The sequence below is a fragment of the Rhinolophus sinicus genome, linkage group LG09 (assembly GCF_036562045.2).
Source record: "Rhinolophus sinicus isolate RSC01 linkage group LG09, ASM3656204v1, whole genome shotgun sequence".
NCBI lineage: Eukaryota > Metazoa > Chordata > Mammalia > Chiroptera > Rhinolophidae > Rhinolophus > Rhinolophus sinicus.
The window spans coordinates 116596767-116616258 of NC_133758.1; the positions used below are offsets into that span (position 1 = coordinate 116596767).

Consider the following 19492-nt stretch of genomic DNA (forward strand, 5'->3'; position numbering starts at 1 on the left):
TATGGTATCATAATTTAACATTTTTTGTTAAAATCTAATTCTTCCTGCGGCCGGCCCGGTGGCTCGGGCAGTTGGAGCTCCAAGCGCCTAACTCCGAAGGCTGCCAGTTCGATTCCCACATGGGCCAGTGGGCTCTCAACCACAAGGTTGCCAGTTCAATTCCTCGAGTCCCGCAAGGGATGGTGGGCAGCGCCCCCTGCAACTAAGATTGAACATGGCACCTTGAGCTGAGCTCCTGGATGGCCCAGTTGGTTGGAGCACCTCCTCTCAACCTTGAAGCTGTTGTGCTGATTCCTGGCGCGGGTCCCCCAGCCTCCCAGCCGCTGCTTGTGGCTGTGCAGTGTGCGGAGAGCAGAGCCACGCCGCTGGGGAGGGGCACGCTGGTGCAGTCAGTCAGCCCAGGCTGGGAGCGAGGGCTGTGGCTTTGCTGCAAACTCCCAGGGTTCAGTGTCCCCGCCCCAGCTACCCCACAGGGCACCCTGGACCCAGCGCCCTGGGGCGCGGGCCCCGCCTGGTGGCCTGGCCTCTGCTGCCCCCTGCCGGTGGCGCGCCACCCCGCGGGCCCTGAGCTCGCTCCGGCGCATTGGCGGGTGTGCGAGCCCCGATCTGGGCTGCGGCTCAGGACTGGCCCCCAGGACGGGGCTGTCGCTAACGGGTGGGCTGCCTCTCAGGCTGCCGTTCCTCCTGGGCTGTATCCCTGAGGCTCGGTGTCACTGGCTTGCTTCCGTAGCCTGGAATCAGCATGGTGGCGCCAGCTGGTGGTGTCGAGACGTGTCCTCCTCGGCAGTTAGCTCCAGTTAGCAGGGAGGCCTGAGTCATGAGATGGCTCTCTGACTAAACAGCAGTCTTCCGTTCTGCAATATGAGAAATGAGGGTTTTCAATTCTCAGCGCCCTCCCTCCCCCACCAGTTCCACCTGTGGGATCTCAGGCCTTTGTCTCTGCAGGTCTGGCTTTCTGCTCGCGGAGCCAGTGACTCAGGTTTCCCTTATTGGGTGGCAAATTAGCTCCAACTGCTGAGTTTTTGTAATTTATTGAAAAACACTGAGTACAGAACATTGAGGGCATCACAACAAAGGCCATATAGGATGTAGGGCACAGCCATGAAACACAGGACATCTGTATATACGGGGTGCCTGGCTACCCTCATTTCGGGTTCTCTGGAGTGAAAGTGGGTCATAGCTTTCTCCCCCCCTCACTTTTTAAAGATAAACGAGGTTTAGCAATGAGGCAGGCTCCACTTCACACCCATGACCTCTTGTCAGATGTGACGGCATGACTCTGTCACCAAGCAGACAGTAGGACCCCCAGGAACCTGCTGAAGGCAGGGCAGGGGACGGAGGCTGCAAAGCCAGGCCTGGGGTGTTTCCCCTGCTGCACACCATCAGGCCTCAGCCACACCTCATGCTGGCGTGGCCGGGACCAGAGTCACCAGAGCAACCCACACACCTGTCGGTGTCCTGGGAGCGCTGGCACTGGTCAGAGGGCACTTGGTGGCAGGTGGTCGATGGGCAAGTGTCCGCAGTTTCTACAAAACAGTGAGACTCTTTAAAGGACTTGAGTGAAAAGAACAGCTTCCCAGCAAATACGCTAAATAAACAGCATTCACCTCCCCAGGAGTCTCTGTCAGAGCCCGATGGGAACGAACAGAAACACACAGCGCGTGTGGATGAGATGCACGAGTGCTGTCTGAGCTCCACGGGCCTGTGGGCGGTTAGAGGCTGAGGAAGCCACAGCAGGCAGGTGACAGGTCCCCAGCCCAGCAGGCAGAATACATCATTGCTCCTCAGTTCATCTGTGCGCTTAATGCAAATCCAAGTCTTTAAACATCTTAAAAGGATTTGGGAGTGAATGAAGCATTCGAGAAAAACCCTGAAGATAAAAGGAAAGCACATGGGCAACTGTCCCCTCAGCCCTTTAGTTCTTCTGGCTGTTCGAACTACTCAAGTGACACACAGCAGATTAACAGGAGAAATTTAAATTTCAGTACATGCGCTCAGGGAATTCACACAAGCGTGAAAATTCCAAAGACAGTGAGGCAAAAGGAGGTGTGTATGTCATTTTGGACTGCGAAGGGGAAGGTAGGCCATTCACAGGAGATGAGAAAGGCCACTTGGAAACGGGGACATAGAGGGGAGCCCAGGGGACAGGCTGTCGCGGGGTCTGCCTGTGGGCCACACTCCATCGCCTGTGTGAAGGTGACCTGCTGAGGGGCACTTCCTGAAGCAGGCCTTTGCATGGAGTCCTTCTAGGCAGGGAAGGAGGTACAAAACGCTCCCTGAGTTTGTTGCACTTTAACTGTTTTCAGCTTGAAATAATCTGCACGTCAGGAGGGAACATGATGGGGAGACTCACTCCTGACCCCCCGATTATCAAAGCTTTTAGCAAAATAGAAATGATGAGGAATTCAAGCTCTTTAAGACAGAGCCACCGAGTTAAAATGCACAAGAGAAGGTTGAAGCAAAAACACGGGCACCGAGATCAAAGGACGTCACCATCCCAGCCGGTCCCACTCTGCCACCGTCACCGTGGAGAACACGTGGCTGTCCTCAGGGAGCCCATTTCTCCCCATTCCCACACTTCATTTCCTAGCTCAGAATAAATGTGCATTCCTTTCCAAGTGGGAAAAACAGCCACCTTATCGGGAACTGCTTAAATTCTTAAAACATGACCCAAGACAGCGGCCACCAGCCTGGAGCCTGTCCAAGGTGGAAGCCTCTAGGCCCAGCTGTGGCAGCACCAGGCCCGCCCCTCCCCCTCGTGCCACCTCCTCTACAGGCACCACCTGCCCCCTGCCTGCCACCATGTGCCGCCTTGCCAGCCTGGCCCTGCTGGCCCTGGAGGCCACCCTCACACTGGCCCCAGCCGTCACCTTGCCAGGTAGGCCGTCCCCTCCTCCCCCGGACATGCCAGGAGTCCTCCCCACGTCCCTCTGCTCGGGGTGCAGCCCTGAACCGCCACTAGCCTGCAGGTTTGGTGACAGGGACAGAAGGTGGGGGAGATGCACTCCTGGGGGTAGTCAGTGATAGCAGAAGATCAGGACACTGCCCAGACACACCCACGTGCAGGGCCAAGGCCACTGTCCCGGGATGAGACACGAACTGGGTGTGGGCAGCCTGTCCTCGGAGCAAGGGCTGAACTGCACCCCTGTTGTCAGCCCTGTCCCCTTGCTGGCAGACGCTTCTCCTTCCCACAAATGGATTGTTGGGCTGCTGGGGGCCAGACGCCCCATGGTTCCTGTCCTCCCTCACCTTGACTGTCCCTGAGGAGCCCTGGGGAGGCTGGCGCTGGCCGGCCCCCTGCCCACCTGCCTGTCCTGTGTGCAGGGCCGGCAGTGAGCTCCGCTCCTCCTCTCCCTCCTCCTCTGAGGAGTCCTGCATAAACACCTGTGTTACCGACCAGAACTGGCACCAAGGCACCAAGGCCAGTCCTGCAAGGCCCCCCTCATCGGTAACACCCCAGCCCTGTGCCCCAGCCCAGCCCTGAGGGGAGGCGTACGCCTTGAATTGGCACTCCACACCCCTCTCTTACTCACCCCCCAGCAGCCCCATAAGCTACTGTATGAGCCCAGCCTTTGTCCCCAACTCTTCCCAGGCTCAGTGAAGGAGGCACGGCAGCCTCCCTCCCAGCCCTGCCCGGGGGCTCCAGGCCTCAGCCAGGCCAGAGGGCCATGACGGGCTGGCCTGTCTCTCCCTAGTCTGTGTCCAGGAAGCTGGCCCTGTGGACCCCCGGGCCCTGCATGGAGAGCAGCGAGTGTTCTGGGGACGACCAGTGTGACAGCAACAAGAAGTGCTGCCTCAGCCTGTGTGCCATGAGGTGTCTGGACCCCACAGCAGGTAAGCATCCCAGAAGCCCCACCCCCAGGACACAGCCTAGGGATGGGACACACTTCTCCCTCTCACCCCACCCAGCCAGGGCAGCCCTGCAGGGTCCGGGAGGGAGGCGGTCTGAGGGGGCTGTACCCCCTGCAGGCCTCTGCAAGCACTTGCTGTGGCCTCTGGGGTACAGAGTGGGTGTGAGGTGAACAAAGGTCGCTCAGAGAAGCCGAGACTTGCCAGGTGGGACTCGGTCTCACCTGCCCTCCTGCAAGTCCTGAGCCTTCAACCTGAACGGTGGGGAGCAGCGGTGCTCCCAACTGTGGGAGGAGCTCTGGGTCAGGAGCCTGGAGCTGCGGTTCCCAGCTAAGGTCCCTGCCACCTGCTGCCCGGGAACCATAGTGGGGGGGGGGGGAGGGCTCTGGGGGGCACCCACTCCCAGGGCCCCTGCCCCCACTGTGGCGGTGCCACCTCTGAGAACTCTGTTCCCTGCAGAGGGCCACCTTCAGTGAGGGGTTTACCGGGAGCCCTGCTGCCAGGAGTGACCAGCAGGGCTGCTCAGCCTCCTCTCTGGGATCCAGACGATGCCTGCTACTTGCTGCTAATAAAACCCCACCCGCTGCACGTCTCTGTCCATCTGTCCTGGGCACGTGATGGCAGGGATGAGCATGCAGGCCCCGCCTCTGGGAAACAGGTAGGGCGGCAGCTGGGCCAGGAAGGCTTGTCCACACTCTCAGGCGCTGGCCCTCAGGATCTGACCCCTTTCAGGGCGTGGCTGGGTGGGGGTGGGGGACAGGGCAAAGTGGAGCCTGCGGGGGGCTGGGGCTCAAAGCGGTTATAGCCTGTCCACACCTCATTAGCCTCGACCACGTTGGGGCTGTGCAGGGAGCGAAGGCAGTTACCGAGCATTATGGTGCACACCCCACTCCCGGTAGCTTGTTGGGGACCTCCAGTCACGTGTGCCTGCCCAGCAGACACCCCACGGTGTCTTACAACTCAGCTCAGTTCTGACACCGACCATCCAAGTTCCAGTCAGGCCCACAAGGGCTCAGTCCCCAGGAACCCCCCGGCAGATGCAGCCTCAAAGCCCGGGGGGCTGCCTGCACTTGTGACTCACTTGGCCATGAATTTGGGGTTCCCACAAACCCCCCAGATTCAATAACTTGCTAGAACCCACAGAATTCTGAAAGCACAATACTTAGGATTATAGTTGTTTTTAAGGATATGGAGCAGGAACAACCAACAAAGAGAGGAACACATCCACAAGGTGGAGCAGGGAGACACAGGAGCCTCGTTCCAGTGGGGGTGGATGACCCACCCTCCCAGCACGTGTCACCTGGGTTCTGGGCTTCGGTGTCCAGACATTTTCTCGAGGCTTCACGAACAGGCATGTGATGGAAGGCTGTCCCCTGCTGGTGACATCAGTCCCCAGCCCTCTCACCACTGTGGGCTCCTCTGGCCACCAGCCACACACCCTGAGCCCTCCAGGGGCCACCCAAGAGTCACCTCATTAACATAACCTCAGGTATGAGAAAGGGGCTCCTTATGAATAACAAAAGACACTTCAATCACTCAGGAAGTTGCCGATTTTGAAGCTCTGTGCCAGGAACAAGGGAAAAAGACCAGGTAGCTTTCTTTACGGCACCACCATCTGTGTCCTGGTTTTTCTGGTTCATCTACATTAAAGTTACCTGAGGGGCTTTAAATACCTACACCCAGGCCAACCGGTAGAAGGGCAGCCATGTATCCTCACCCCGCAGCAAGCCTGCCACCTCACCTGGGTGTCAGGCTTCACCTCAAGCCCTAGGAGATCCCAGCAGGAGGAGGTCAGGAGCAGCGTGGATTCCGTTTCTTCCTGAGAAGGCTCCACAGGTCAGGGGCTTGGTGCCAGCTCCAGCAGTCTGTGGGACCTGGCCACAGACAGGCTCCGCTGCTCTGTGCCAGCCAGCAGCACAGCCAGGGAGACGGTCACCCTTCAGGGACGTGAGCATATTTATTTACCCATCCACCTACTGAAGAGCATCTTGGTTGCTCCAAGTTTTGGCAAAGATGAATGGAGCTGCCACAGACATTCATGAACAGGTTTTTGAGTAGACGTAAGTTTTCAGCTCCTTTGGGTAAATACCAAGGAGCACTGTTGCTGGATCGTATGGTATCATAGTCTGTTCAGCTGCTATAACAAAACTACCATAAACTCAGTGACTTTGACAATTAAGATCACGAACTCATCCTAGAAAAAGTGCTACATATGTCATTACTGAATATTACTACGGTCACCTTCGAAGTACTCCCCTTGGGAAGCTATGAACCAACATCCGTGCCTAGTCGACCCTTCAAAGCCATTTTGGAACTCTTTTTCTGGAATGGCTATCAGAGCTGTCGTTGTATTACCCTTGGTGTCCTGAATGTCATCAAAATGTCTTTTCAATATTTCCTTTGTCTTCGGGTAAAGAAAGAAGTTATTGGGGCCAAATGAGATGAGTAGGGAGGGTGTTCCAATACAGTTATTTGTTTACTGGCTAAAAATTCCCTCACAGACAGCGCCGTGTGAGCTGGTGTATTGTAGTGATGCAAGAGTCATGAATTGTTGGTAAACAGTTCAGGTCGTCTAACTTTTTCATGCAGCCTTTTCAGCACTTTCAAATAGTAAACTTGGTTAACTGTTTGTCCAGTTGGTACAAATTCATAATGAATAATACCTCTGATATCAAAAAAGGTTTAGCTACGTCGTTTTGACTCTTGATTTGGCCTGACGGAACTTTTTTGGTTGTGGAGAATTGGCTGATTTCTATTGTGCACTTTGATGCTTTATTTCAGCGTCATATTGGTACACCCATGTTTCATCACCAGTGATAACATAGCCCAAAACATCATCTTGCCTCTCCAAAAGGTCTTGGCAAACTTCAACTCTCCTTTGCTTGAGACACTGATATCCCAAGGTTACAAAACCTTCGGGACCATTTTTGCACACACTTTTCCCATGCCAAGATTTTCAGTTAAGACTTTCCTGTTTATTGATGTTTACTTGGTCTGCTATGCTTCTCATAGTCAGCTGATGATTTTCACGCATGATTCGATGAATTTTTGCAATGTTTTCACCAGTTCTGCTACTTCTTGGCTGCCCTGACCTCTCTTCATCAGTGATGCATTCTCTCTCCGCAGAAAAACGTTTAATCCATTTGTACACTGCCGTTTTATTCATGGCATTATTCCCCATAAACTTGGACTAACACGTCCATGATTTCACTTCCACTCTTGCCAAGAAATTTAATGTTTGTTTGTTGCTCTAATTCAAACTCAGACATTCTCGCGACAGCACACAAAAACACACAATGAACACCACTCAGCAAGACACCGTCACACATCGACACAAACACAACTGTGAGACACTGATATCCCAAGGTTACGAAACCTTACCGAGTTGTTTGTACAGTGCTGCCAACGTAAGCGCATGGCAAGTTCGTGAACTTAATTGTCAAACCACGTAGAAACCGTCGGTATGTTTTGCTTGGCTTACCCTGCACCTTAATCATGTTGACTGAAAAACAGTATCAGCCAGGGGTTTCATCAGGAGAAATGATTTATTCGGGGAAAAAGAAAGGGTTGCAGCCCAGTGCACACAGACATGACAAGCCCCGGGAACACGCTGGCCTGCGTGCAGAGACGGAGCACTATTTATAGAGGGGAAAGGCAGCTATTGGAAGGGAACATTAGACCCGCAGAGCTTTATTATAGAGTCCTTCCTGTAGGGCTCACAGGATTGGAGTGAGAACGTCAAGCCGCAGCTCCTCCCACAGACCTTCCCAATAACTATGTTCGCTTCAAGTTCCAGTTCCTCTTTATCAGTTATTTTATGACTGTCTATTTAAAAATCAAAGGTTGCACACGGAATCCCAAGAATCCTTTCTTCCTCCCTTCTTCCACCCCGCCCCCCCACACACACACACCGGTTCAAGCCGTTGTTTCTCAGTGTAGTTGTGTAGGACACAGCTCCCTGGCCCGTGCTGGTGTTATGAGCCTTGCGCTTCCCCCGCACCCCATGCCAGGCGGTCGGTCTGCACTCACAGCAGCTCTGGGGGGCTGCCCGCCACTCACGGTGGCTGCGGACCCCTCATGGCAGCCATAACCTCCGGTTGCTCACCGCAGCCCAGCTCAGGGAGAACTGTTGTTCACAATCTTAGCTGTAGAGGGCGCAGCTCACTGGCCCACGTGGGACCCGAACCAGCGCCAGGGGTTAGGAGCAGGGGAACCACCTGGGCCACCAGGCTGGCCCCTTTTTTTCTTTTTTAATTGCAAGATCTAGGCAACGTGTGCCTACATTTCCACACGAAGACCTCCACCTGGGGCCCACACCTGGGCTCCAGGGTCTGCAGTGGCCACCTTCCCAGCAGGTGCCACCTTCCCAGCAGGTGCCACCTTCCCAGCAGGTGCCCCCTGCCCACTCCTGGGCAAGTCCACACCCAGCGGCTGTAGAGACTGGGAGGCCAGTGGGGGGCGGCGCGCCCACTGACCGCAAAGGGCCGCCTCCGCCGCTCCGTGGGAGGACGGGTGCCGACCGGAGGGCGCGCACGCCTCCCATCCGCCCGTCCCGGCCTCTCCCTCTCTTCCCCTCCCGCTTCCCCCACACGCCCATCCCCTACCTGTCTCCCTTCCCACTCCGCAGTCCGCGCCCTCGACAAAGATGGCGCCCGGCCGGAAAGGGCCACCGGGGTCACCTCCGGCCGGCGACAGGCCTGCGCCTCGCTTCCGGCGGCGCTCCGAGTGACGCAGGCGGGCGCGCCGTGCCGCGAGTGCCGGGGACCGTGCGGGACGCATGGAGGTCAGCGGTGGCGCTCGCGGTGGCGGCGGCGTACGTCTCCGGGCAGGCGGAAGGGGCTGCTGGGCGTGGGGCCGGGGCAGCGGGGCCGGGGGAGCGCGGCCGGGGGACCGGGACCCAGGGATGGGGGCCGGGGGAGCGCGGCCGGGGGAGCGGGACCCAGGGATCGGGGCCGGGGGAGCGCGGCCGGGGGAGCGGGACCCAGGGATCGGGGCCGGGGGAGCGCGGCCGGGGGAGCGGGACCCAGGGATCGGGGCCGGGGGAGCGCGGCCGGGGGAGCGGGGCCGGGGGAGCGCGGCCGGGGGAGCGGGACCCAGGGATCGGGGCCGGGGGAGCGCGGCCGGGGGATCGGGGCCGGGGGCGCGCGGCCGGGGGACCGGGACCCAGGGATGGGGGCCGGGGGAGCGGGGCCGGGGGAGCGCGGCCGGGGGAGCGGGGCCGGGGGAGCGCGGCCGGGGGACCGGGACCCAGGGATGGGGGCCGGGGAGCGCGGCCGGGGGGGCGGGGCCGGGGGAGCGCACCCAGGGATGGGGGCCGGGGCAGCGGGGCCGGGGCAGCGCGGCCGGGGGACCGGGACCCGGGGACGGGGGCCGGGGGAGCGCGGCCGGGGGAGCGGGACCCAGGGATGGGGGCCGGGGGAGCGCGGCCGGGGGAGCGCGGCCGGGGGACCGGGACCCAGGGATCGGGGCCGGGGGAGCGCGGCCGGGGGAGCGGGACCCAGGGATGGGGGCCGGGGCAGCGCGGCCGGGGGAGCGCGGCCGGGGGACCGGGACCCAGGGATGGGGGCCGGGGGAGCGGGGCCGGGGGAGCGCGGCCGGGGGACCGGGACCCAGGGATGGGGGCCGGGGGAGCGCGGCCGGGGGAGCGGGACCCAGGGATCGGAGGGCACCGGGCCGGGGACCCAGGCTTGGCCTGCTTCGGAGCCGCGCCCGCTGGTGCCACGCACCCCTCTGCCGCGGTCCCGCGTGGCGGCCTGCAGGCCCCTCTCGGACCGGCCGGTCTCGGGCTGGTGGCCTTCGTGCTTCGGGGCCGGTCGCTCTCCGTCCGAGGGCCCGACTTCCGGGTTTCAGGTCGCTCGTTGGTCGTCTCGGCCGGGAGCGTTCCCAGTGCTTCCCGCCGCCGGGCCCCGTGGGCGGGCGGGTGGGCCTTGGGCCAGTTCTGCCTCTTCCTGAGCCTCGGGAAGTTCGACTGCGCTTTTCACAGCGGCGGTAGTTCGCTCGTGTGGAAGTTAAAGGTGCCGCCCCTGTACCACGTCCCGAGAAATGGAAGATCAGACACCTCTGCGTTGGCAGGAGGGAGGCCGGGGCAACATCTTGTCATGCCCTGGTCACGTGCCTGACCCAGGTCACTGCATCGCCTGGCGAGCAAGTCTGGCAGACAGAATTGTTCAAAGCAGCATCGTTGGGATATGTAACAACTTCTTGGAGGAGGAAAGGTTTTCTCTGGGCTTGGCAAGATGAAGGATGATTTTCTAGGCCCTGTGGTGGGAGGTGAGGAAACCAGGCAGCAGACCCAGCCCGGCCCGGGGCGATGCAGGGCAAGGCCTGCCCAGAATGAGGGAGTGTGTTGCAGGCGCAGGAGGAGGTGATTCTGGGCCGTGTTGTGAAGTGCCTGCGTGTGTGCGTGTTTTCAGTAAGTTGGTGATTGTCTGGGGACGCTCACTGTGTATTAAAATACCCATGGAAGCTGTGGGATACAGAGCCTATGTCCAGGGTTTTCCAGAAGCAGTCTGATAGAAAATATCCTGTCCCGTTGTCGCTCTTAATCCTTAATCCTGCGGACGCTAACATTTAAAAATGCAGCTGCCCGCGCCTTGTTTGGGAGACTCCATTCAAGAGAGCGGAGCCTCGAGTCTGAGTGGTGCTCTTGGGTGACGTCAGCAATGCTGGGACTGGGAACCCGGCTGTCATGCGTCTGAGTTTTGATGTTTGGTTACATCACATCCTGAAAAACACCCTCTGACAGCTTTGCTTCAGAAAATGCTGTCATGTGCACGTAAACAGAAAGGTTTGGGCTGGTTTATGGAGACTGCAGCTGTGACGCCGTTTCATTTGTCACGTTCTTCTCTCGTGTTTGGGCCTCAAGGAAGTTCCTTCTCTCTCTCTCTCCTCAGGGCCCTGGAATCACTTGCTAGGAGTCCCACCTCCCTGCCACCCAGGCCATCATGGCGGCTCGCCTGGTGAAGCGATGCTCGTGCCTCCTGAGAGAGGCCACTTGTCTGGCCCCTGCTGCGTCTCCAGTTGGCCGACTGAGACTTGCCAGGGTGGCCCATAAGACTCTGACTTCCTCAGCTACCTCACCAACTTCCCACCTCCCAGGCCCTTTGTCGCAGCATGTGGAGAAGCCACGTGTGTTTACTCCCTACCCCGAGCACCAGGAGGTGGACTCGCTCATCGAGAAGGCCACACTGCCGGAGCAGCTCCTGGAGCTGGTTGGGGATGGTCACTGTCTGCACCACAACCATGCAGCCCTCGCGATCATCCAGCTGTCCCGCCTGCTGTCTGAGAAGCCAGCAGACAAAGCCTGGCTCCTGCAGGAGGCCCGCTTTCAGCAGCTGCTCCATCTTGTCAACAGTCAGGTGGGTCCCAACTAGTCGAGAAGCAGGCTTGGACCCCAGGTGTCCTAGGGTCCAAGCAGCGGTCTAGATCTCCAAGAACGTCCGCAGGCTTTCTGTGTTAACCCTCGCGCCGCCTGCGACGTGCATGGTGCTGTCCTCGTCCTTGGGCCGGCAGCTGGGACTCGGTGATCAGAAGCGCAGGGAATGACCTTGGTTCTTCTCCGTTCGTGAGGTGTTCCCTCCCCCTGGCAGTGTCTGGCTGACTGTGGGGACACCCTTAAAGCCGGGGGGGGGGGGTGCAGGGGTGACTGACGGAATGTCCCAGCAACTTGAGCTGGGTTGGGCATTATCTGCCCAGTCAGATCCTCAAAGGAGGAGCTTGGAGACGAGGGCAAATAAGCTCCTGTTACCTTAACTGGGTCCCCTCTTGTTCCAAGGCTGTGGTTCTGGTTGTTATTGAATACACACATAATTGGAGCAAGTTTTAGGAGACCAAAATTGTAACAGAAGTTTAAGATAGTAGCAAACTGGGAACAAAGTATTTACAATGTAAAGGGTGACCAAGCTTTCTTTGAAAAATTCTTCTGTCCAGAGAGAGATGCAGGTGCCTGGGTCTCGTGTGATACTCAGGTTCAATTCAGAGTTTGTCTCTTTCCCAGCCCTTCACACAGCAGTGTTTCTGTCTCCCACGTGCTTGGTGTGTGGGGGTTCACTTCCCCCTTGGTGGCACAGTCCCATTTCCCAGGTGGTGAGGCTGAGGCTAGGGGCCAGGAGACTTGTTCCCCCAGCAGCCAAGAGACGTAGCAAACAGCAGAGCCGCACCCCCTTCCATGAGGATACGCTCTGAGGACTGGAAACCCTGCAGGGAACAGCGGGGTCACCTCACCCAGAAACCGAGCACACCAAGGGGCAGGGAGGCACGGGTGCAAGAGGGCAAGGCTGCTTTCAGACTGCTGGGTGCAGGCTCTGCTTCTGCCACTCCCACAGACGGTGGGGTGCCATGTGAGCTAGAGTTTGACTTGCTGTATCGCCCAAGAGCTGGTGGTGGTGGCAGCAGGCGGCCCTGCCAGCTGCTCATCACCCAAAGCTGGGGTGTTTGGGGCAGGCAGGCGTCTGTTTACCCACACATCTCAGGGCAAAGGGCTGTGTGCAGCTTCAGGCACCAGGGCACCAGGCTGAGGGAACTGTCACAGCTGCCATGTTGGAGGAAGGGGTTTAGGGGTTGGGGCTTGTCTGACTCAACATTTGTGATTTTCTTGAAGAAATGTCAATGTGTTTTTAATGGCTAAAAATGGTCATTGCCGTAAGTGAAAACCTGGGTTGGGTGACAAACGTCACCCTTAAAGGCCTGCAGGTCCCGTGACCCCAAGTCGCAGTCCCACAGGCTTCAGTCAGACTTTGCTCTGGACTCAGCAGCTGTGCCTGCAGCCCCAGGCACGGTTGGTCAGCCCGTGTAACCAGCCACATCAGTCGGGTTTGTGTTAGGGAGACGGGCAGTGTCTCTCATTACTCAGTTCCTACTTGCAGGTGACAGCAGGCAGCTCTGACGGGAGTTGCTAGAGGCTGGAGAGCCAGGCTCCGCACTCAGCCCAGTCCCTACACCCACCCCACACCCACCCCCGTGGGCTCCCACGTGTGACCTTGCCTGTGACCCGACCTCCTCCCGCCCCCCCCCCCCAGATAACTGCAGTGTGGCACGGGACCCTCGTGAAGCTGCTCCGGAGCCTGTATGCGCTGGAGATCCCGGCGGCGTCCAGGGAGCTGCGGTCCGTGGAGCAGGAGGTCCGCTGGAGAATGCGCAGGCTCAAGTACAAGCACCTGGCCTTCCTGGCCGAGTCCAGCGCCGTCTGCATGCAGGAGCGGGGCTCCCAGGAGCTGCTGGCTGAGCTGCTACTGCACCTGGAGCGGCGCTGGGCAGAAATCGACGACAGCCGCACGCTGGTGGCCATCCTGGTGAAGACCGGGCACCTCTCGGAGTCGCTGATGAACCGCCTGGAGGACAAGGTACTGGGGCCGGGCTGCGGGAGAGCAGAGCCTGGACTCGCCCCTCACTGTCCTCCAAAGTGACCTCATGCAGTAACCCGGAGCAGGCCTGGCCTGGGCCTGCCCCACGGCTCAGCGGGTAGCTAGCGCTTCGTAGAGGGGGCCCCAGCCCAGCCCCGCAGCCTAGTCAAATTCAGCGCCCGCTCCCATCGTGGCGGGGGCTGGCCCAGATGGCTGCCACAGCAAACTCCTCAGCTCATGGGCCCTGGGTCCCCTGCACTGGGGCCTGGGGATAAGTTTGGCTGCGGACATGCCGCCCTGGGCCCTGCGCAGATGCGCCCATGTTTAGTAAGCTCAGGCGCAGTCGCTGTCTCGCAGGGGCTGCACTGCATGGGACCCCTGGCCCCCAGGCCACCGAGCTGACCCTGCCGGCTGTGGTTGACAGTGCCTGGAGCTGGTGGAGCAGTTCGGCCCTGAAGAGCTGCGCAAGGTGCTGGTGGTGCTGGCGGCTCAGAAGCGGCGGTCGGTGCCCTTGCTGCGGGCCGTCTCGTACCACCTGGTCCAGAAGCCCTTCCCCCTGACCAAAGGCGTCCTCCTGGACCTGGCCTATGCCTACGGTGAGCCCCTGCGCCGGGCGGGGTGGGACACTCTGGCCGCAGCCGTGTCAAATTCGGTGCCCGCCCACCCATGGCAGACACTGGCCCAAAAGGCTGCCACAGAAACACTGGCTCATGGGCCCTGAACCCTCTGCTGGGCTTCAGGGATAAATTGGTTACAGACACCGAGCTCCTAGACCTAGAGGCCGGCGCCTGTGGAGGGGAGGCACCAGGTAACCCCCCGGGTCTGCTCTGTCCGAAGGCAAACTCGGCTTCCACCAGACGCAGGTGTTCCAGCGCCTGGCTGCAGACCTGCTGCCCTATATGCCCAGCCTCACGTCCGGCGAGGTGGCCCGCTGCGCCAAGTCTTTCGCCTTCCTCAAGTGGCTCAACCTGCCCCTGTTCGAGGCCTTTGCCCAGGTGAGCGGGGTGCACACCGGGCCTCGGCCCCACCAGCCAAAAACACTCCCCCGGTGACACCTTGGGGTTTCCACTCTGCCTTATTTGGACAAGTGGCACTCAGTGAGAGAAAACTAAGAACTGAGTCCCACCATCTTGGGGTGGCTAGTGGGGAGCCCTGCAGACAGTGAGGCTGAGAACCCACTGAGCTCCCCGAAACAGAATAGAAGAGAGGCGAGGCCCACACTTAGGCGTCAGAGCTGGCTGCTTCCCTGGCTAGTGTGTGTGGGAAGCCATGTGGGGACGGTTTCCTGGGGCCCCGGGCCTTCGCGGGTGGCTGCTGCTGGGGGGCTGGGATGTGGGGCACTCACGCTGCTGCCCGTGGCCCAGCACGTCCTGAGCAGGGCCCAGACCATCAGCCTGCCACACCTGTGCAATGTGCTCCTGGCCTTCGCCCGGCTGAACTTCCGTCCAGAGCAGGAGGAACCCTTCTTCAGCCTGGTACGATCTTCGCACCCTCCCCCCCCCACCCTCTCTTCCCTCTCCCCACAGGGGTGGGGGTGGGGTGTCTGGATTGTCTGCGGCATCATGTGCAGTCTAGCGTGCTGGCTGTGTGGCCCAGAGCAGGCATTCGAGGTCGGCTTCCTGTAACTCTCCTAACGCCCTGCTGAGGCCCGGTCACCTTGGTGGTCCCCTTCAGAGGCCCACTGGCAGAGCCCAGGGCGCCCCGCATGTGGACCGGGTTGGCCCTGGCCCACAGCGCACCATCCCAGCCGGCAGCTGCTTCCCTTTCCGGCCCTCCTGTTCCTCTTGGGGCCAGAAACACCTTCCCCCATCCTGGGCCTACTCGCAAAGTTACAAGCTTGTGCCACACACAGGCCCCTGCCAGTGTGGAGACACTGGGAAAGCCCAGCCGGATGTTCTCTGTCCAGATTGGTTCTGGGGATGGGGAGGCTTTCTGGTAACCTTCCTGGGGGCCAAGCCTGACCAGAGGGCCTCAGCCGGGCTTGCTGCCGTCACCACCTTGGTCTCAGAGGCCCCTCTGCACTCCCCCTGCCCCCGCCCGTCCAGGTGCACGAGAAGCTGGGGTCACAGCTGACCAGCCTGGACCCAGCCCTGCAGGTGGACGTGCTGTGGGCCCTGTGTGTGCTGCAGCAGGCGCGGGAGGCCGAGCTGCAGGCCGTGCTGCACCCCGACTTCCACACCCGCTTCCTAGGTGAGCAGCGGAGCGTCCCTCCTGCGTGGGGTGAGCCCATCCCCCCAGGAGTGCACAACCAGCACGCTGGGGCCCTGCTGCCTGGCAGAGACGGGGAATACCTGCTGGCCAGGGCACCCCCACGTTTGCTGCTCTGTCTTCTCCCTCAGGTGGCCCCGCCCTGCTCACTGTGTGTCCCCCCTCCCATAGGCAGCGGGTCCCCGAAGGACCAGGGCACCTTGCAGAAGCTGCTACACGTCAACAGCACCGCGCGGCTGGAGCACCCTGAGTACACGGGCCCCCTGCTGCCCGCCTCAGCCTCGGTCCCCAGGCCGTCGGCCAACAGGAAGGTGACGCCCTTGCAGAAGGAGCTGCAGGACACGCTGATGGGGCTGCTGGGGACCCCCGAGAGGGGCAGCTTCATGGTGGTCACCCAGTACGGCTGGGTCCTGGGTGAGGGCTCCCCCACTCTCCGACCTGGTCGGTGTGGGGGCTCATTCCACACCAGGGGCTAAGCACAGGGCCAGGGGCTGCGGCTGCAGTCTGGGGCACGTCCCCAACATTTCCATGCTGTGCCCCCTCCCCCAGACGCTGAGGTGCTGCTGGACGCCGACGGCCAGTTCCTGCCCCTGAGGGAGTTTGTGGCCCCCCACCTTGCCCCACCCTCTGGGAGTCAGCCACTGCCCCCCGGGGCCAAGAGGTGGGTAACACTCCACTCCGGGCCCTGACTCGGCTCTTCTCTGGCCCAGCCCTTCCCGCGGGGCAGGGAGCAGCCAGCACCCAGCACCCCTCTCCCCCCAGGCTGGCCTTCCTGTGCTGGGAGTTCCCCAACTTCAATAGCCGAAGCAAAGACCTGCTGGGCCGCTTCGTGCTGGCCCGGCGGCACGTGTTGGCCGCCGGCTTCCTGGTGGTGGATGTAAGTACTGCTGCTGGGCTCTCCCTGACACGTGAGGGAGGGGCGCTTCCAGGGTCACTTGTCCAAGTGTGAGCAGGGCCTCAGGTGAGGCAGCCCCCCGGTGTGCCCTCTGGGTGCTGTCCCGGGGGGGCCTTTGTCACCTCTCCTGCCCCTTGCAGCAGCAGCGCTGTGACTGGCTTTATGGGCCACCTTTAAGATCAAAGCCACTCTGGGCGCCATGCAGTTCTGAGCCCTCTCCAGCGTGGCGACCTTCCCACCCCAGCTCTGTGCCTCCTTCGGGATTTAGGGGCCAGGGCTGTGGTGTGGCTACCACTGGCTGAGCAGGGGTCCCGCCCACGCTGGTCCATCACCCACCCCCCAGGTACCCTACTACGAGTGGCTGGAGCTCAAGTCTGAGTGGCAGAAAGGTGCCTACCTCAAGGACAAGGTGCGGAAAGCAGTGGCCGCGGAGCTGGCCAAGTGACCTGTGCCCCAACGTGGGCCCTGGGCGGCAGGAGGTGGCACCCTCGGGGCAGGCCTCAGCCAGGAGGGGCGGGCCAGCAGCTCTGAGTGGCAGGTTGCCCTGTGGGTAATAAATCTTTAGTTTTGGTTTTCAACACCAGGCGGCCTCCATGCTTTGTCCCAACCCCGCGCCAGCCATCCAGCGCTCGTGCACCTGTCTGCTATGGCAGGCGGGCGGGTAGTTGCCTGGGGCTCTGCCGTGTGCCCTCCACCTCCATCGGCGGGGAGGGGGGCTGCCGTTCCTGACCACCCTGTTGCCCCAGCTGTCCCCGCTTCTCTCTGCCCTCCACAGGGGACCCTTCTCGTGTACACACATAGCTGCCTGTGGCTTAGGGCCTGCAGCCAGCACAGACCGAGTCCTGGAATCGTGAGGCCAGTTGGGTGTCAGTGCCTGGCTTGGGGTTCTAATTGAGGTGTGATCGCTGTCCTGGGGGGACCCTCATGGCCTGTGCTGACAGCTGGCATGAGGGCACTGGCTCTGGAGCAGAAGACGAGCTCACCCGGCTGTCAGTGCGGGGCTGGGGGAGACTTCACTCGTCACACCCAGACTGGAGTGTCATCGTGTTGTCCCCACTACAGGAGCCACCCAGGCGCAGTGCTGCCTGGTGCTGGAGGGAAGCAGGCTTCCCCTTCTCGTTTCTCCCCAGACTCCCGCTGGCAGGACAGCACTGGATGAGGGGAGGTTGGGCGCTGCCACAGGCCCAGGGGACAGAGTGCAGCCAAGGAGAAGGGCCACCTCCCCAGCACAGTGCCCCGTCCCAGCTGTGCCCTACCCCTTCCCAGGTGGTGCCTCCCATTAAAGCCACGGGTGGAGGGGAAACCATTGGACGCGAGTCCCTCTCATTTGCACAGGCTGGCGGGGCAAGGGCAGCTAGAAATGGCTTTCTGGAGCCGGCGACAGCACTCCCAGGCTAGGTGAGGGAGCAGGGAGAGCATTCCGAAGGGAGGACCACTGAGGGCAAGGGCCTCCAGTGCCTCCAAAGACGCACCGGCCTATCCTGTCCCCACCAACTGGCCTGGTGCTCGCAGGTGCCGGTGCCCTCAGCAGCTTCCTCTGGGAGTTCACCCAGGACGCTGGTGGGACACACATCTCACCTGACCACAAGGACCTGTGCCGCCCTTTGTCCTCACTTGCCCCTTGTCCTTTGCCACTGGCAATCGCCAACCTCCTCCATTTCTATTTCGTATTTTTAAAAATGTTCTCTGGAGAAAGCGCATAGCTTTACGAGCTGGATCTCCACCCACAGTTCTCTGGGGGCTCATCCAGGTTGCTGCATGCACCTCTGGTCCCTCACGTGTCACTGCGTTTTGACTGTGAACCTGTTTTCATTTGTCTGAGGTAAACTGCCAGCTTATATGAAGTTCAGGGGTCGAGCTAAGAATTAGCCAAACTTCTCCAGAGTCACTGCCATCACCCCACGTTGCCAGCAGCTGAGGGAGCGGCAGGGCTGGCCTGGCTGTGCCTGAGCTCTGACAGGTGGTGGGTGCTTCTCACTGGTGTTTCCCTGAGGGCTGCTGGTGTGAGGCACACGCTTTCATTCTCATCGTCTCAGTGGGTCTGAAGTGATGTCTGACTGGGGGGTGTGGGTTTTATTTCCATGATGACATATGACACCTTGTTATTTTCGTGTGCTTTGTGTCCATAATCTTGCCAGATATACCTACTTAGATCCTTTGTCTAGTTTTTCATTAGGTTGTCTTACTACTGAGTTTTAAGAATTCTTTATATGTTCTAGAAACAAGTCTCTTATCAGGTAAATGATTTGCAAATATGTTCTTTAGATGTGTTGTATTTTCACTTTCTTGATGTCAGTACCACATCCTGCTTTCTTCATAAATTTACGTGGTTCTCTTGGGTAGCACTTCTCCACTTGTGCGCCCTTCAGACCATTTGTTTCCAGCAGCTCTATGATTTTCTGGCTCTGCCAGCACCGCAGACTGGGGACCCCGGGCACTGAGCAGAGCAGAGCAGAGCACACACATCCCTGCCTCATTCCCAGGCAGAGGACATTCCGTCTCACTGTCAAGCATGGTGTTAGCTGTGAGGCTTTTGTACACCATCTTCGTCAAAGTTTATGTTAACTTGCTGAGATTTTGAAAACCTGAGTGGCTGTTGGGTTATGTTAAATGCTTTTTCTGTATTGATTGATAATTTTTCTTGAGCGTGTTGGTATGGAGGGTGACTTTGATTTTCAAGTGTTGAACCACCCTTGCACACCTGGAATAAATTACAGTTTGTCACAGTGTAGAATTCTTTTTATACATTGTTGGGTTTGATTTGCCAATGTTTTATTGAGAATTTTTGTGTGTAAATTCGTAAGAGAGATTGGTCTATAGTGTTTGTTTGGGGTACTATCTTTGCCTGGTTTTGATATCAGGGTATTTCTTGTCTCATAAAATGAGTTTGGAAGTGTTCCCTCTTCTATTTTCCCGAAGAGGTTGTTTACAATTGTTAATTCTACTTTAAGTACTTGGTAGAATTCTCATGAGACCATCTGGGCCTGAAGGTTTCTTTTAAGAAGCTTTTAAATCACAAATTCAATTTCTTCCATGGTTCTAAGACTATTCAGATTATCTATTTCATCTTGCTTAAATTTTGGCAGATTTTAATTTTCAAATAATTGATTCATTTCTTCAGAGTTGTTGAATTTATGAGCATTGTTTGTAGCATTCACTTGGTATCCTTGCAATGGCCCCGATTATTAGTCAGTGTTCT

At 59.2% G+C, this 19492-nt stretch overlaps 1 protein-coding gene and 2 non-coding genes across 5 annotated transcripts; all 3 read left to right on the plus strand.

Moving 5' to 3' along the window:
* Positions 1-8495: 8495 nt before the first annotated feature.
* Positions 8496-16871, plus strand: TBRG4 (transforming growth factor beta regulator 4). 3 transcript variants are annotated; one of them, XM_019731621.2, is made up of 11 exons: positions 8496-8632; positions 10743-11207; positions 12867-13190; positions 13615-13786; positions 14028-14185; positions 14555-14665; positions 15236-15380; positions 15570-15812; positions 15948-16059; positions 16161-16275; positions 16637-16871. In XM_019731621.2, exons 2-11 carry the CDS (start codon positions 10794-10796, stop codon positions 16736-16738), a joined length of 1896 nt encoding a protein of 631 aa, XP_019587180.1. In that variant the 5' UTR covers positions 8496-8632; positions 10743-10793; the 3' UTR covers positions 16739-16871. The 3 variants fall into 3 exon arrangements, with proteins under 3 accessions (XP_019587180.1, XP_019587179.1, XP_074197189.1); XM_019731620.2 differs by having other exon boundaries at positions 8517-8662; XM_074341088.1 differs by lacking the exon at positions 8496-8632 and adding an exon at positions 9504-10261.
* LOC141567016 (small nucleolar RNA SNORA5) lies at positions 13347-13483 on the plus strand. Its single transcript, XR_012489416.1, has one exon. It is a non-coding gene; the product is annotated as a small nucleolar RNA SNORA5 (small nucleolar RNA).
* LOC141567017 (small nucleolar RNA SNORA5) lies at positions 13824-13953 on the plus strand. The gene has a single exon (XR_012489417.1). It is a non-coding gene; the product is annotated as a small nucleolar RNA SNORA5 (small nucleolar RNA).
* Positions 16872-19492: the final 2621 nt, after the last annotated feature.

Coding starts and splice junctions, on each gene's coding strand:
- TBRG4 (XM_019731621.2), top strand. CDS start 10,794: ATGGCGGCTCGCCTGGTGAAGCGATGCTCGTGCCTCCTGAGAGAGGCC. Junction 15,813..15,947: donor CCAGTACGGCTGGGTCCTGG/GTGAGGGCTCCC, acceptor CCCCTCCCCCAG/ACGCTGAGGTGCTGCTGGAC. Junction 16,276..16,636: donor CCGGCTTCCTGGTGGTGGAT/GTAAGTACTGCT, acceptor CCCACCCCCCAG/GTACCCTACTACGAGTGGCT.